Below are 18,151 nucleotides of genomic sequence, written 5' to 3'. Positions count from 1 at the left end.
TGTTCCTGAGTCATGGATGTTTTCTATGTATATAAGTATTTTTGTATTAATTATATTATAGGATAAACATAAAATTTATTACAAAATACCAAAGTAAGTATAGCATTATATTATATATATCCTTGTCTGAGTACCTGCAACACAAGCCACCTTGAGCTTACCCTGGGACTCAGTCAATCTGTGTAAGAATGTCCTATAAAAAAAATGACGCTAAATGCGATGTACATCAAGCGTAGTTGATCAGTAGCTTCTGTGGAACGTCGCTCACATGTACATAATACTTATTTACTGTAACGATTTCGAATAATAGTTTAGTCAATTTTACAAACCAAGTCAATCAAAGATATACTAAAATTCAACATAGTATGGGAAATACACTCCTTATGTCCTATTAAGAATAGGGTGTAAATAAAAGTATGAAACCGATATCAGTCACCAATATATTCAACGAGTAAAATTAAAATTCAACAAAATATGTCATCATAAGTACACATAGTTATGTACACTAAAATTAAACTATGCAATATAAACTTATTTGTTCATAATAACAAGTACAGCAGTATATATTAGAATGTACATTTTTTCCCATTGGTTTGTTTATGAAAAATTGTCACAACCAAAATATGTCAAACACCCAACATGATTGGTACAAGCTAACTAATTTAATATATTTCTAAATAAATCACGACGTTTTCTTCTTTACATTCGACAAGTATCTTCTGTAGTAAAAATCGTGCAAAATTGGAAATTTTTTTTAACAATACTTACCTATGGATAGACACTTAAAATTTCTAAGAACATAATTATTTTATTGCATAATATAGATATTTACAAAAACATAATTGCAGAACATACATTTTTCGATGTCAACATACGAAGATTGTCTATGTACTCTGTCATAACTTTAGCAGTGCAATAGCCACCTTAGTACATTTGCACAAGGTTCAATATGACTACCGACACAGTGTGAATATCACTTTTTAACCTTTATTGCACAAAATACGAACTTAATGCCATTAAGTTTAAGGTATTCTCTACCAGTTAACCCATAATCGTTTTATTGAATGGCTTTGCCTATGCAGTAGTATCCAATCTAATGTACCCACGGCTTGGCAAAAAAAAGTGGAAACGGATTTTTTTTTATCGTAGCAACTTTCTGTTCTTATACAAGTATCAGAATAGTTACCATATGCAAAGTTTCCATAGACAGTGGCGCCCCTATTATTTCCTACTATTTTTTTTGCCAAGCTGCAAATATCCTATACAACATTGATTATTAAAAATAATCACCAAAAATCAAGATTTCACAACAGTAGAACTCCTAATAAGGTCCTGCGTCACCTTCATAACCTCTAAAGCGCCTTTAGTAATAAGAGATTCCGCCAAATTCTTACCTAATTCATCACATTTTTCTATAACCTGTAAAGGCATGTTCGAGTTTTCTATTAACCCGCAGAAAATCTTCGGCGTTTTCAAGGCCAGTATCTCTTCTAAACTCCTAGTGTCTTCGCAATTCAAATTTCTCGCCCTTTCCGTTATTCTTCTGTTTACTTCTTCAGGGTGGTTAGGATTAGTGTTGTCGTCGGTTTTTATTTTTTTACCGGTTTTTTCTTCGTCCGGGCTGAGTTTGTGCTTGACCGTTTTTCTTATCTGTGGGAAGGTTTGGTCGAGGGAGTGTTCTATGGTGGTGGCACCGTCGAGACTCCACACTGCCCCGGTGATGGACAGTTTGAATTGTGCGTCGAACGGCTTCAGCCTTGTGGATACGCCGACGGGAGCGCTGCAGCCTCCACCTGGAAACGAGGAACTATAGTTATTAACGAGAAAATATGTAAATATCACGCTTAAGTTTCTGATTTAGGCCAAAAGATGGCAGCAACTACAACACGCAAGGTAGGCGTGAATTATACGGCGCGGCACCCTCTTTAACGAGAAGTGACAATGCCAAGTTGGAGTTTTCGATTTAGACGCTTACTAGTACCAAAAACATATGTAACTCCCTATAGACAGATAAAGTCTAAGAAAAAAACGTAAGGTGCATTAGGGTGATTCCGAATGACAGAAATGCTGGGATAATTCTGGAAGGGGAATCTTGATATGATGGAAATAATGGTGATTTTTATGCGACTTTCGTAATTAGACGACTTTCGGAATTACCCTAATAAGGTGCATTAGGGTAATTCCGAAAACCACCTGAAAACCATACCGAAAAAGGTACGGTGGCCTAGATGGCACCTTTGGGGAACGCTCGGCTAGATGGCGCTAATATTAATATTTGACATTTTAACACATAATTATCAAGCTAAGAATATGGGCCAAATTGTCAAAACTGAGGTTCAAAAGTTTTAAGCTTGTGTCGAGAGATGGCAGTCCATGCACTGTGATTACACATTTTACTTTGACAGTAACTCTCTATAACACTCGATCCTCTTTGTAGGCTTGTGCCATTTCGTTCGTTGATCGGAGCGCTCCGATCTCGTTCAATCGCTCCCACGAACTAGTTCGCTCTTTTAGGTCTTTTGCTCATTTAGTTCAGCCAGACCAGCGACCACTGCGGTCGGAAAGATCAGAACGAATGGGACCGAATAGTGTCGAAATTATACGAATAGTCCACAGATAGTAACATTCCGGACCGAAAGGTTGTAAGTAACCGAAGTTTAATATGAAAACTTGACGTTTTTGTGTTGCTCTGCTAAGTAGCTCTCGCTCTCGGTCGGCGCAGTCACACACTCATTCTCGATCCAAACCGCTCGCGCTCGCCGATCCTATACTGAACTAAATGAGCAAAGACCGATTCACAGAGCACGGAAAGATTCAGTTCATTTCGGTCATTGATGGGATTTTATTCCTAACAGTTCATAGTTCGTGAACGACACAAGCCTCTACCTCTTTGCTAGTACACACACAAGCAACGTAAGACGTGGAACGGACGCTTGGCCGCGTCGCTCGAGTGTAATTTAAAAAAACCGGCCAAGTGCGAGTCGGACTCGCCCACCGAGGGTTCCGTACCTACAAAACTTTTACGTTACTCACATAATTCTAAAGACTGGGCTAGGCTAGAAGTATAGGTTCTCTAATGAGCATAATTGTGTTTAGCGCCACCTCTCGACGAATTCGCGAACTAATTAGCACAGCTTGCGTGAGGTCTTTTATAATGTTAACCAAATTCAAAAAATTTTATTTTATTTTAAAGTAGGTGTTTTATGTAAAATTTCGTAGCTATAAATTTTAACACCCTTATTCATACACTAAAGTATCCAGTCGATAAAGTTCGTTTGTCCCTTTCTATCACACCAATACGTCGGAAAGGGACAAACGAAATGTATCGGCTTGATAACTTTAGTGTACGTTTATGAATAACGGGGTAAGTAAGTATGGTAAACATCGGAAAGGGTGAATAAAACAATCTGAAAGGTTCTAAGTTTTACTTAAAGGTTTTTTTAATCTAATCCAAATTTGGTTATGGTAGCTGAAAAAGTATACAGAATAGTATAACGCAAGTTTCTAGCGGGAAATTACTAAATAAATATTATTTAAATTTTAACTTCTGATTAGCAGAAACGTCTGCGCTGGAGTATCGATTCAGAGGCCGTGAGTTCAAGTCTCACCCAAGTCAGACATTTTCCACTTTTAAATTTAAAAATATTATTTAGTAAATACATTATCTATTGTTGTATTTTGCCTTGAACCTTGTAGTACCTATAGGTACTCTTGTATATGCGAACTAAAGCCAAGCGATAAAAGGTAGCTGAATAATGTCAGATTGCCAACGAGAGACGTGAACTGCGCGAATGAGTCGCGCGTCAGAAATTGCTTGACAAATATATCGGGTGCACCTGCCCGGTATTAATGGAAAATCGACACCTTACAGAAAATCGTTTAGTTTAGTAAAAGTCGCCTGGTTTTCGAGATTTTCACACTTTTTAAAATTTTGGGTAGTAGGTATTAAAATTTAAAAATTGTGAAAATCTCGAAAACCAGGCGGCTTTTACTAAACCTTAAAGTCGATTTTCTGGACCAATATAAGGTGCCACTCTTGGCAAATAAGGGGTTAAAAGAAAACGAAACTATGGCATTGCAGTGACAGCTGGGCGTTGCCAGCCTCTCGCCTACACCACAATTTAACCCATATCCCATAGATTTTCTGGACCAGTATAAGGTGCCCTCTTGGTGGTTAAAAGGTTGTCCATTAATTACCGGGCACCCTGTATAATATCAAATCGTACGAGAGCAGCGAACGTGTGCAGGCAGCGAAGGGAGCCGACCGCGCGATTCGCGCGAATGATGAGTTCGCGCGGCGCATCCCGCGTGACATCGTCCATCGACACCCCTCCTCCCTACCACCCGCCCGCAGCGGCGCGCGGTGTCTCCGCCCGCCTGTGTATCGTCCTTCAATTTCTTTACATATCGAAACTTATTACTGAAGAAGAAGGTTCAAAATTTAATGAATACAGGTGTATAGATATTTATGTAGCTGACCGTACGATAAAAAGTATAATTCATACACTTAATTGTAAAAATATAATGTATACGGATTAATTAATTTAATATAGATACTTAGGTAATTATTGATATATGGCAAAACGAAGGAAATTGTTTACACCTCCGCAAATAAGTATCTAATGATAATTTTTAATTTACCATGTTACTTCACGTAAAACCCTAAAAATGTCTATTGAGTTTCTGCCACAGACCACCATGTGGTTTCTGCATATTCTGCGCTGTGCATAGAATTTGCAGAGACATTGCAGAGAGCGCACGCAGACACCGGCGCGGCGCCAGTGGACGCGTCTGTGTGTGTGAGCTAGGTATGCATACAACTACAACTACTGTAGGCACCGCCCCCCTCAGTAGATCGATGCGATAACATCAATTTAAAAACTTCCCGAGCCTCGTGGCGCCCACCATACAAAATTTTTGCTAGGGAATTTTGATTCTTATTGTACTTGAGATTGAATTCAATTTCAGTTATTCGAAAAATTTTATAAACAAAAGAAATTATATTTTATTTGTTTATGAGAGTTAAAATTCCATTGAAACCATTATGTACTTTAGAAAGTACATTCGGCGAGACGAGGCTAGATACACTGTCACCTACAAATTCGACACGCAAAAGTGTCCGATCGCTTAGTTGCAAATGTGTGCGTCTAGTTGACAAACGAAAACTTCGCAATGTAGTAAAAACTATTTTTATTTTTTTACAAAAACAACGTTATTTCTTAGTAATTAAAGTTCAATTTCAAATGTAAGCAATTGGCGGTTATGACATTAATAAATGTGATCATCGCGCAAGCCATAAAATTTTATTACCGCAGGTGGCAAGTGTGCATATTTTTAAACAAATCTACGTCTTATTGCAACCAACATAAGTTTAATTCAGTTCGCGCTGCTGCGCGGTAGTTTAGAACGATGCGATAGTCCATCGATAATCAGATAATCACCTAAAAACGCGACGAACGCCGTCCACTGCCGCGATCTAGATAATGAATATGACACTGAAAACCGTGGACGTGGCCTTGAGCGTTCGGATGAATCGGATGGTGTCCTACCGCAATCTGAGGCGCTGAATGTTTTAAGACTGTGAACACTTACGCCGTGTCTTGCGTGGGCGACGGTCGCGCGACCGTCGCCTTCACGTCTCATCGCAACGTCTACTTCCATATCGATAAGGTTTGATTTCGTATGCGTCGCATCGCCGTCGCGCGACCATCGCGCGACCGTCGCCCACGCAAGCCATCGGCTTATCAGTCGCGGTCGTCAGACGCGTTCCATAATTTGTTTCAAGCTTTATACACAAGTTTTTTTCCTTTCAATAGCAATAGCTAACGTAACGCTTGGCTTGAGTAATCAAAAAACTGTATAGTTAAATTAATGAAATATCACACGAGATGGCGCGCGAAGAAAAACGCATGAAAACTCGAAAATTCGCGTTTTCCGGGACCTAAGGATAAGTTAGACCGATTTTTCACCCCCAAAAACCCCCACATAACAAATTTCTGCGAAATCGTTAGAGCGGTTTCCGAGATCGTCAGTGTAAATAAATATATATATAAATAAATAAATAAATATACAAGAATTGCTCGTTTAAAAGTATAAGATGTATAAGTAGGATATTGAAATCTTCTTTCTTCGTTGAGCCATCACAGCTAACTTTAACTTACAAACGGTCTTAAGCACCTGCACTTCTGAAGGCGCTTAAGTCATTTTTGCTAATAAAAAAAAAACCACAACGTTCTATGAACATTGGTCAAGTGCGAGTCGGTTTTCGACTTTTCCATACAAAGAACTCATGAGCGCCTGAACGACTATGATGGCAAAGTTAACGCTTCGCACTTTCAAGACTTTACGTATATATCTCGGAAACGATAAGAGATAGGGCAAAATGGACTTCAGATTTGGGCTTTCGGTGGCACAAATTCTGTGTTTTCGTCAACAGACACCTTTTTTTGGACCGATTTGAATAAAATTTTGCTCAGTCAATTTATAAACAGTCTTAAGCGCCTCTTTTTTAGTAGGAACTTAAGTCATTTTGTACAAATGAAAAAAAAATTGAACAAGTTCTAAAAGGAAAAAGACAGAAATGAATTTCTTTATACCTGTCCAACTCGTGTGTGTGTGGATTGAGTGAGCACCTTCCGAAAATAAAAAAAAATATGCTGATCATTTAGTAAAAGTTCTAAAACAATTGTAAAACGAATCTCTGAATTTGTAAAAAGATAAATCAAAAGATACAGCCATTAACATGTGCTCACTCAGTTCTCACAAACTACCAACGAAAACAGTGAATATATTCATTTAACATATAATATTTATATACTAACATTTAGTAAAAAATAGGCCAACCTACCTCTATAAATATTAGATCACCTAGTGACGTATTAAATTTTTTACAAATAGTTTCTTATGCTCACTCAATCCGCACACTTTTGAAAAGCCGAATTTTGATGAAAAACATAAGATTTAGACCGCTATTATATGTGTATAGTTTAGTAAAAGTGAAATGGGAATTTGTAAAATACAAAACGAACCACTAACGTGTCAGGTTTTTTTATAATAAATTTTTGTAAGTGCTCACTCAGTTAAAAATGTAAATATCTTACGATTTGTAGCACCTAAGACACTCGAAAGTACTTCAACATTTAGTAAAAATTTTTACTAAATATCCACCATCTAATATTTTATATTCGTTGTCTGGTTTTAAAGATATTCAGACATAACTTTTCTCATACAAATGTATCAAGTAGGGTGACCACACTATGTCGGCTCCTGATTTTCCCCACCTTCCCATTGTCATATTGAGATTGGGGAGTTTCGTTCAATTTTGATAATAGTTCACCGGATTTGTAAGTGGGAGCGAGAAAAGAATAACTATTTCTCGCTCCCACTTACAAACAGAGGCGGCTCGCGGCTGTAATTTGTGGGTGTTCACTCAAATAATCATCGTAAGGCCCAAGGTCCTACATGTATGTAGTAACATAAGCAACACTATTTACTGTGTATTTGTAATTCCTATTACAACGGCATAAAGTCTAGTGTTCCTGTTTGTACTTATTCAATGTGATTAAATTTAAATCATATTAAATTGGCTCAGAGATGCATTTATTTTCTTTCCTTTAATTTTCCAACAAATGCCTGAACTATAAGTTAAAATTTCAATGAAAAATATTCTTTATTTAGTTTATATAGCTGCCCAGCTTCAGGGTTAATAACAGTAAAACATAAAAATGAATAGACGAAAACTGCAGTTCATTCAGTAAATGAATGCGGGATTGTGAATGTTTTTTTTTATTTTCATCGAAAGATGTGATAAGTCACTGACGCCGGTATCGGTCCATGCAGACTCACTACCTCCGCCGTCCGCGCCCGCTCCAAATAAAAGACATGGAAAGCAAAACAGTTTGTCACTTTTTTCACATCCACATTAACCACGGTGTTTTTTCATACTGTTCGTTCCGTTTTAAAAACACGTGTAAAAGTTTTGGTTTTTGAAAAACATATTTGCGTAAGTTTAAGGTCGGGCCGCGGTGGTCCTTTAGCTTTTAATTCTAATCGCGTTGCAAAAGTTTTTTCACACTCCATCCATTCTCACACACTTGCAATAAAAACAATTTAATTATGCGGTTTCAAAATAAGGCAAAATTGTATTCCCGCGCGTGCCTTAAAACTTGTTTATCTAGTGTTTACTAACAATTAACAAAATAGCGCGCGAAATACGGGGTCGCGGATGACCGCGACGAATTTCGCGCCTGCGCGGTGCAACCGAGACGGTAATCAAGGACAAACGCACAGACCTATATCGAGATAGAAGGAAAAAGCTTGGCGGTTGACAGGGAGATCCATCGTGTAACATTTCGCATTGATTGGTGTTCTTATTATGATTGGATTATCCTAGTTAATTATTAATGTAGTTTAGAATATTTATAATATAAGTTAGTTTAAGATTTTTGCATGGATGTATTTGTAATTTAATTTGTGTTGCATACTTTTTAATCTGTTGAATAAATAGATAAATACTTGATATCACGAATGTGAATTGACTCGACAGTTTGAATTCATGGCTTATTTTTACATCGCTCGTACTCTAAGAACAAATCAATTTATTTTCTTTACATACACATTGTTCTAGCATTTATTTCATGTTTATAGGTCGCTCGTTTTGAACGCACGCCAAATCGAGCTCGTCATGTTAAAACCGCAATGGAAAACTAATTTTGACATCCAATCGTCGAGCAGACTGCCGTTCGCGGTACTAAATAGGATACTTTTTCTTTCTATCTTGATATAGCTCTGTGGTCAAACGTCCCTAGGAGCGGCGCTCCAGATTTACCTAATATTTCATACATAATCTTCTGTCTCACGCGCGGAGCTATGACTAAACTTCTCTTTCGCTCTTACTGAATTTCGTATTAGAGAATGTACTGAATATTTCTCCATAGGAGCGCAATTCAAAGCGCTCCGTTGAGCGCGGTGCGTATGAAATTGTATAAGAAGGGAATTGGCGGATTATAATATAGACTGTTTAATGAACTTTTAAGAAATATAAGTAAGTAATTGTTTGATTGGACTTTTTTGCGATAGTTTTTATATAGTATAATACATTAATTTGAGGTACCATAATTGATGTATTACTATAGTTTAATTGTGATTATTTTTGGGAGTGCACCGCACAAGCGCTCTTTAGAGCAAGCCGCTACTGCTTACAAATCCGGTACGCTCATCTGTTAGCGCGATTAGATTACCAGGTTCTGGTTTCTTACTAGTGAAGTATTATATTCTTTGTTTCTTACCAATTATCATTCATGTCCTTTTTAATGCATGCATGTCGATATGGTTATTATCCTGACGTCGATAAAAATTACACAATACACATCATCACTAGGCCAAGAACATAACCTAAAAACAGTTTGCAGATGGATAATTAATATGGTATTAGTTTAATATTATCAAAATTGAACGAACGAAACTCCCCAATCTCAATATGACAATGGGAAGGTGGGGAAAATCAGGAGCCGACATAGTGTAGTCACCCTACTTGATACATTTGTATGAGAAAAGTTATGTCTGAATATCTTTAAAACCAGACAACGAATATAAAATATTAGATGGTGGATATTTAGTAAAAATTTTTACTAAATGTTGAAGTACTTTCGAGTGTCTTAGGTGCTACAAATCGTAAGATATTTACATTTTTAACTTTCTCAAAACGTGTGGACTGAGTGAGCACTTACAAAAATTTATTATAAAAAAACCTGACACGTTAGTGGTTCGTTTTGTATTTTACAAATTCCCATTTCACTTTTACTAAACTATACACATATAATAGCGGTCTAAATCTTATGTTTTTCATCAAAATTCGGCTTTTCAAAAGTGTGTGGATTGAGTGAGCATAAGAAACTATTTGTAAAAAATTTAATACGTCACTAGGTGATCTAATATTTATAGAGGTAGGTTGGCCTATTTTTTACTAAATGTTAGTATATAAATATTATATGTTAAATGAATATATTCACTGTTTTCGTTGGTAGTTTGTGAGAACTGAGTGAGCACATGTTAATGGCTGTATCTTTTGATTTATCTTTTTACAAATTCAGAGATTCGTTTTACAATTGTTTTAGAACTTTTACTAAATGATCAGCATATTTTTTTTTATTTTCGGAAGGTGCTCACTCAATCCACACACACACGTCCAACTCGCTTACACAATTTTAAGACGTTTAGTAACTACTTGCAGCGGCAGTGAGTGAAATTCGTAATCTGAGTTTTTTTCTCTTAAGTCCGACTTACGCTTGACTGTAGATTTCTAATAGGTTTTCCTGTAATCTACAGGGAGATGGCTATCTCGTGTATTTTTTTGAAAATTTTACGCTAAGTAGTTTCGGAGATAAGGGGGGGAGGGGGAATGGTCATTTTTTTGCTTATTTTCTTAAATTACTTCTAAATTACCAAAACAAAAAAAAAATATATTTCAGATGCTGATAAAATGCTCTTTCATTTGATATGTAACACAATATAGTTTTAATAACTTTGATTTTTTAATTTTCAATTTTACCCCCCAAAAGTGACCCCTGTGATTAAATTTCATTTAATTAAATTACATGTCCGTCTTTGGGCCACAGGTTTACATACGTGTGCCAAATTTCAAGTAAATCGGTCCAGTAGTTTCGGAGAAATCGGCTGTGACAGAAGGACAGACAGACACGCGAGTGATCCTATAAGGGTTCCGTTTTTCCTCTTTGAGGTACGGAACCCTAAAAAATCGTCTCCTTAGTACATTTTGTATAGGAAAAACGTAAGTCGCAAGACATAAGTCACGCCTTAGTCATCTTGTTGTTAGAGTCAAAGATCGCAGGCCCTCCAGAGCTATATCGTATTTGTATCGATTTCTTATTTTTTGCCATTCTCAATTATAACACTAACAACTCGTAAGTGGTGAATTTTACCATAGAATGCCCATGCATTTTTTGCCCAGAACGTGCAAGTTATGGAATGAGCTACCTTCTGAGGTGTTTCCCTTGCGCTATGACATGGGGTTCTTCAAGTAGGTATTTAGGGTTCTCAAAGATCGGCAACGCATAAGTGGCTCCCCCGATGTTGCTTATGTCCATGGGCGGCGATGACTGCTTACCATCAGGCGGCTCGTCTGCTCGTTTGCTGCCTATTTCATTTAAAAAAAAGTCCCATTCTTGGCACTTACCGAGTGTCTTCAGAAAGCTCCTCTCAGCCAGAACTCTGCAATATGTCTCGGCGTGGTTGAAGGGGGCCAGTAAAGACAATATGGCGTCGTTGTCGGCGCGACACTCGACAGCTAACGCGCCCTGCCCCACGGCGTATTTCAATTCTGCGCATGGAAGGATCTGGAGAAAACAATAAATTTATCAGTAATGAAACTTACTTAAACCAAAGAGGATCGAGTATTATAGAGAGTTACTGTCGAAGTAAAATGTGTAATCACAGTGCATAGACTGCCATCTCTTGACACAGGCTTAAAACTTTTGAACCTCAGTTTTGGCAATTTGGCCCATATTCTTAGCTTGATATGTTTTGAAATGTCAAATATTAATATTAGCGCCATCTAGCTGAGAGTACCCCAAAGGTGTAATGCCATCTAGACCACCGTATTTTTTTCTGTATGGTACTGAGGTACGTTTTTGTCTTAGACTTTATCAGTCTATAAGTTATATATGCGACAATGTGGTATATTTTTCCTAAGGACGCTACAAATATCCTAATTTCATAGTCACCGTGCATAAAATAATGTAAGTATTACTTTTATTGACATTGAACATAGTATATTATGATACAAGTGCGAAAATCGGAGTTACGAATTCACTCCTCGCACGTGTATTTTACGACGTTTTACAGCACATCCCTTTTAAGTTACGTTACTCGTGCTCGTGTTGATTTAAAACACTCCCTTCGACCAAGTTTTAATTTATTAACAGTTGGAATTTATTATTTTCCGCACTTAAATCAAAATTAAGCATCAAAATTAATCAAAATTATGTAATAGTCGAAAACTAAACAGTAAGTCCTTAAATCAAAATTATGTAATAATCGAAAACTAAACAACTGTTATCACGCTGACCTACTCACATTTTCCCATGCCTCTTCGATTTCTTTATCGAAGGCACCTTATCACCACATCAGCCTAGCGATAAGAGGAAACCGTCAAATCACGGTGACAGTGCTATGCGCGCCGTTTTCATCTTATTTTTCCAATAAATATGTTATAATCGAACGAGAATTTAATAATATAGGTGGACGCCTTATGCAGCGTCGACTCAGGACACTTGTATGAGCTTCAATTGTTTGACCCGCACGCCGCACGCCCCGCCCTCCACGCCCGATATGCCGATATTGCCGATACGCCGCCTCCCGTGCGGCTGCGATCGTGTCTCACAAATGGTCTCGTCGGAAGATCAGCGCTGACCTCCGGGTCGGCATTATGCTGAGACGGGACCATTTTCGTGATAAACTTACCCATTCATGCATGTTTTTAAATCATTGACTAGACGCGACTCTTTCATTTTATATTCTTCGTTTTCCTTGTTTTAGAAAACGACAGTTGAACAAATAACTTGTAAATTCCACGTTTGCGAAGGAATATTGTTGTTAAGTTGGCGACTGTTTCATAAATAGCGTATTAAAGCATCATACGCCATTTCTCCATAAAGTGTGTCTGTCTTTCCCTAGGTATGCTTACACACTTACACAACGATGGCGACATCTATCGGTTTGATGCGACATCTACGACGTTACTCTCTCAATTAAAGACCTCGGCCTTACAACGGAACAAATAATACATACATACATATAATCACGCCTGTATCCCATAAAGGGGTAGGCAGAGCACATGAACTACTAAGTTTCATTGCCACTCTTGGCAAAAAGGGGTTGAAAGGAATCCAAATTGTGGCATTGCAGTGACAGGTTGCCAGCCTCTCGCCTACGCCGCAATTCAACGCATATCGTCACTCCTTTGAAAAAATCTCGTATCTCACACTGCTCCTCAAAGACAAAACGTAGTAAGTCTACTTATATGCATTCCATACATACTTAAGAGGATACGGTAGCGAAAAAGTTAAAATGGAAAGGAGCCCCCCTTTCAACTTGGGAATTTTAGTTAAATATACAAATCAATGTTATTAACTAGATTTATCGAACAAAAATTGTCCATTAAGAACAACTCAGTCAAAAGATATTTCAAAAAAATCTTTAAAATCGAGGTTCCGCTCTCGACTCTTTCCTCCTTCAAAACTTAATCAATCGGAACGAAATTTGAGAATCTGAATAACAATGAAATAATCTATGTCGGACCGTTTAGCTTTTTTGGTTAATTGTTACCAATCTTGAGTAACACACCTTTTTTTGCGCCACAATGAAAAAGACCGTTTTTGGAATTTTTTGATTGGCTCTAGAATCTTTAAAAAGCAGAATATCAAAAAAATCAAAACGGTCCGACACAGATAAAAATAATAACAATCTGTGTTGAAAAAATCATTGCTCTATCTTCAAAAGCCAGGGAGGAAATAGTCGAGAGCGTTTGTATGGAGATTTGAGAATTGACCCCTACCGTATCGTCTTAATACATTTTTCTCTTCATTTACAGAAGAAGATACAAGTTTTTTTCAAAGTAGTGCCGATATCCCACAGTCGACTTCTATGACACCCACGGGAAGAAAGAGGGTGGTGAAATTCTTAACCCAGGCAGTATAATAGTTACCTTAGATATCCTGTCGCTCCAGCCCATCCTCTGTAACCCAGCTGCGGCTAGCAACAGCGCTGAGTATTCTCCGCTCTCGTCTAGTTTCCGTAGTCGAGTGTTGAGGTTACGAACATTACGGACAGTTGTGTGTGTCAAGTATTATTACTAAACACAGTTTAATATGACAGTATAATAGTTACCTTAGATATCCTGTCGCTCCAGCCCATTCTCTGTAACCCAGCTGCGGCTAGCAACAGCGCTGAGTATTCTCCGCTCTCGTCCAGTTTCCGTAGTCGAGTGTTGAGGTTACGAACATTACGGACAGTTGTGTGTCAAGTATTATTACTAAACACAGTTTAATATGACAGTATAATAGTTACCTTAGATATCCTGTCGCTTCACCCCATCCTCTGTAACCCAGCTGCAGCTAGCAACAGCGCTAAGTATTCTCCGCTCTCGTCCAGTTTCCGTAGTCGAGTGTTGAGGTTACGAACATTACGGACAGTTGTGTGTGTCAAGTATAATTACTAAACACAGTTTAATATGACAGTATAATAGTTACCTTAGATATCCTGTCGCTCCAGCCCATCCTCTGTAACCCAGCTGCGGCTAGCAACAGCGCTGAGTATTCCCCGCTCTCGTCTAGTTTCCGTAGTCGAGTGTTGAGGTTGCGAACATTACGAACAGTTGTGTGTGTCAAGTATTATTACTAAACACAGTTTAATATGACAGTATAATAGTTACCTTAGATATCCTGTCGCTCCACCCCATCCTCTGTAACCCAGCTGCGGCTAGCAACAGCGCTGAGTATTCTCCGCTCTCGTCTAGTTTCCGTAGTCGAGTGTTGAGGTTACGAACATTACGGACAGTTGTGTGTGTCAAGTATAATTACTAAACACAGTTTAATATGACAGTATAATAGTTACCTTAGATATCCTGTCGCTCCAGCCCATCCTCTGTAACCCAGCTGCGGCTAGCAACAGCGCTGAGTATTCTCCGCTCTCGTCCAGTTTCCGTAGTCGAGTGTTGAGGTTACGAACATTACGGACAGTTGTGTGTGTCAAGTATTATTACTAAACACAGTTTAATATGACAGTATAATAGTTACCTTAGATATCCTGTCGCTCCAGCCCATCCTCTGTAACCCAGCTGCGGCTAGCAACAGCGCTGAGTATTCTCCGCTCTCGTCTAGTTTCCGTAGTCGAGTGTTGAGGTTACGAACATTACGGACAGTTGTGTGTGTCAAGTATAATTACGAAACACAGTTTAATATGACAGTATAATAGTTACCTTAGATATCCTGTCGCTCCACCCCATCCTCTGTAACCCAGCTGCGGCTAGCAACAGCGCTGAGTATTCTCCGCTCTCGTCTAGTTTCCGTAGTCGAGTGTTGAGGTTGCGAACATTACGAACAGTTGTGTGTGTCAAGTATTATTACTAAACACAGTTTAATATGACAGTATAATAGTTACCTTAGATATCCTGTCGCTCCACCCCATCCTCTGTAACCCAGCTGCGGCTAGCAACAGCGCTGAGTATTCTCCGCTCTCGTCTAGTTTCCGTAGTCGAGTGTTGAGGTTGCCGCGGACATCGCGGACGGACAGTTGAGGATGTTTGCCGTGGAGCTGCGCTGTGCGGCGGAGGGACGATGTGCCTTGAGGGAAATAAGTACTTATTTAACTAGGGTTCTATCATAAGGTACAGCGGGACAAATCTCGACTGGGGGGCAATTGTAACTAATCCATTTTAGTGAGTTCTACTGAACACGCCTACCATGTGTAAATTGTGTAACCGGTGGACACTCTATTTTAATGCAAACATTGTAAAACATGGACCAGTTAACATTTGCCCCCCAGTCGAGATTTGCCCCGCTGTACCTTATTTCAAGGTTTTTGATTTGGTATACTATTCTCTTGACGAACGGTGTCTCTTTGCCAACTGATACAAGTGTTCAAGATAAACATAGTTTAATTTTCAAGGCATAAGCTTGCATGCGCTTATGAATGTTAAGAACGCTATACATTTGGTTAACTAGGGTTTATTTCAAGGTATTGGGCGCATATTATACGACCCGGCGTTTCTATACAACAAACTACAATAAATCACACACAACAAAATAAATCTTACAACAAAACAACCAAGACAACAAGCACAACACAAGTTTAGTTGGGTTTGACAATAGTTTGAAAACCGCCAGGGTTCCTGTGATGTTTTTTTTTTTATACTACGTCGGTGGCAAACAAGCTTACGGCCTGCCTGATGTAAAGCGGTCACCGTAACCTATGGACGCCTGCAACTCAAACAGTGTCACATGCGCGTTGCCACCCCATTAGAAACTTGTACATTCCCTTTCTTCCTCCTTCCTTCCTTCCTTCCCTTTCTTTCTTTTTTATGTTTCTTTAGATAATGTATTTATTATAAAAATAACATTAAATATTTAGTATTGTGAGTTTTGTGACATTATATTGAGTTGTTTATTAAATCATATTATAGAGTATTTTGTATTTTACACCTTGAAAAAAAATTCACTTTTTTCAGATGGTCTGAACCATAGTTACTCAAATACTTATAAACATAACTCACCAATGACGGAACCTTCTGGCAGAGTCTCTAGTGTGTGCTCCTTCAGGTCTTCCCTGAGAACTAATGCATCTCTAGGATCTTCCCTATAACAAAAATAACACTATAGTCTAGTTTAATCACTAGGTCGCACGAGGAGTTATTTCACGTTTTCAATGTTTTCATCCTGCTTTTGCAAGAAGTTACTGAAGATAGGGGCAATCTGTAGATGTAGATTGTATAAAATGTTGGTGAAGATTTAACATGTTTGAACAAATCACTACATTTCACAAAGCACATCCTTATCAAGTATAAACTAGAGACTCAATAATAAATAAACAAATAATAAATAAATATTGGGGACACCTTACACAGATCAACTTAGCCCCAAACTAAGCAAAACTTGTACTATGGGTGCTAAGCGACAATATACATACTTAAATAGATAACATACATACATACATATAATCACGCCTATATCCCATAAAGGGGTAGGCAGAGCACATGAACTACTAAGTTTCAGTGCCACTCTTGGCAAAAAGGGGTTGGTTACCTTTCAAACACTGCTCCAATAGCCAACCCCTCCGGCAGAGACGTTGGTAAGTCCTTCAATGAATGAACCACAAAATCCACTGAGTTGTTCCTCAGAGCATCTTCCAAGTCTTTAGTGAAGAGAGACTTCTCCCCAATCTTTGGTAGGGATACGTCTAGGATCCGATCTCCTAAGGTTGTCATGGTTACTGAAAATTAGAAGATCAAGATATGTGTTAACACATTCACTGACAGACAAAAAATGGTGCACTATGTCAGAAACCGGACAACTAAGCAATGTTCATGAGTGCCTAGGCGGGTTTGTAAATGTGTATTTTAAAAATTCTGGAAACTTGTGGAATGGCCCAATGAAAACTTACCAATGGTAAACTCTTTTTCTGGATGCAATTTCTTCAAGCTGTCTATTACAAAATTTGTCTGTATAAGTGCCAGCTAAAAGAAAAATAAGAAAGTGTTAATGCAAGTACATTTCTGTGTTATTTCCATACATATTACGTTTATGTAATGACTATCTACTCATAGTACCTATAAAAAAAATATTTGTCTAAAATACATGCTTGTTCTATGAGAAAGAACATAACACTTAAGGGTTTTAAATGATTCATGGTTAGTTTCATTAATATAAGTCTAATAACATAAACATAACACTTGTTATCGAGTATAAATAACTTTGTCTATGAATGGACCATGTTTCATCTTTGCAATAAGGATAATCTTAGTAATATCTATCTGAAGATTTAAATATCTACTTACCTACTAGATACGGAAAATGCTTATCATAAAAACTGTGTCAGCAATACTTTCAATAAATTGTACCAATTCATAGTTAAATTAAACTTACCTCGCTTTTCCTTGAACCGACACGTATAACAGTTTTCCCTTCGTTTTCCATTTTCAATAACTTCCGACACCGATTATTGTTCTAACTTACATAAAATTATAACAGGATGTTCTAGCTTTTAGGTTATGTCATGAATTACACCCGATTATTCAAATTATTATATAAACAAATTGGGGAGCCGGAGTAACTAAGTGGCTTGTCACTAACACTGTAGTGGACAAGTTAATTAGGCACATAATTTAAAAATCAAAGTTCAATCAAAACATCGCTTTCGCAAGGTGATTGTGCAACTGTCATGTCATCCTGATTTGTCAGAACTGTCACTGTCAACAATTATAGTGATGTCCACTTTGTTTCTTTTTACCGGTAAATAGATAGTATTTATACTTGTTATCTTTAGGTAGGTTCCTACCACTTTTCAAGAAGTAACAGGTATTTACCTGTTACTTCTTGAAAAGTGGTAGGAATACTACAAAGCCCCTGCTTTAAGGCTG

The 18,151-nt window shown here is 37.9% G+C and overlaps 1 protein-coding gene across 1 annotated transcript; it reads right to left on the bottom strand.

Annotated features, from left to right (window-relative positions):
- Positions 1 to 422: 422 nt before the first annotated feature.
- LOC125237044 (porphobilinogen deaminase) lies at positions 423 to 17,953 on the bottom strand. The gene is made up of 7 exons (XM_048143977.1): positions 17,658 to 17,953; positions 17,176 to 17,248; positions 16,818 to 17,004; positions 16,289 to 16,371; positions 15,178 to 15,359; positions 11,195 to 11,354; positions 423 to 1,793 (listed from the first exon to the last, which is right to left on the bottom strand). Exons 1-7 carry the CDS (start codon positions 17,706 to 17,708, stop codon positions 1,297 to 1,299), a joined length of 1,233 nt encoding a protein of 410 aa, XP_047999934.1. The 5' UTR covers positions 17,709 to 17,953; the 3' UTR covers positions 423 to 1,296.
- Positions 17,954 to 18,151: the final 198 nt, after the last annotated feature.

The sequence above is a fragment of the Leguminivora glycinivorella genome, chromosome 20, assembly GCF_023078275.1.
Source record: "Leguminivora glycinivorella isolate SPB_JAAS2020 chromosome 20, LegGlyc_1.1, whole genome shotgun sequence".
Lineage (NCBI taxonomy): Eukaryota > Metazoa > Arthropoda > Insecta > Lepidoptera > Tortricidae > Leguminivora > Leguminivora glycinivorella.
The sequence above is the reverse complement of the archived record's forward strand: the minus strand, read 5'-3'. Positions and strand labels throughout refer to the sequence as shown.

Excerpts from the sequence above, each read along its gene's own strand:
- LOC125237044 (XM_048143977.1), bottom strand. The coding sequence starts at position 17,708 with ATGGAAAACGAAGGGAAAACTGTTATACGTGTCGGTTCAAGGAAAAGC. Across the intron at positions 17,005-17,175 it reads AGAAAAAGAGTTTACCATTG|TAACCATGACAACCTTAGGA; the intron begins GTAAGTTTTCAT and ends TCTAATTTTCAG. Across the intron at positions 1,794-11,194 it reads GAGCTTTCTGAAGACACTCG|GTGGAGGCTGCAGCGCTCCC; the intron begins GTAAGTGCCAAG and ends CCTCGTTTCCAG.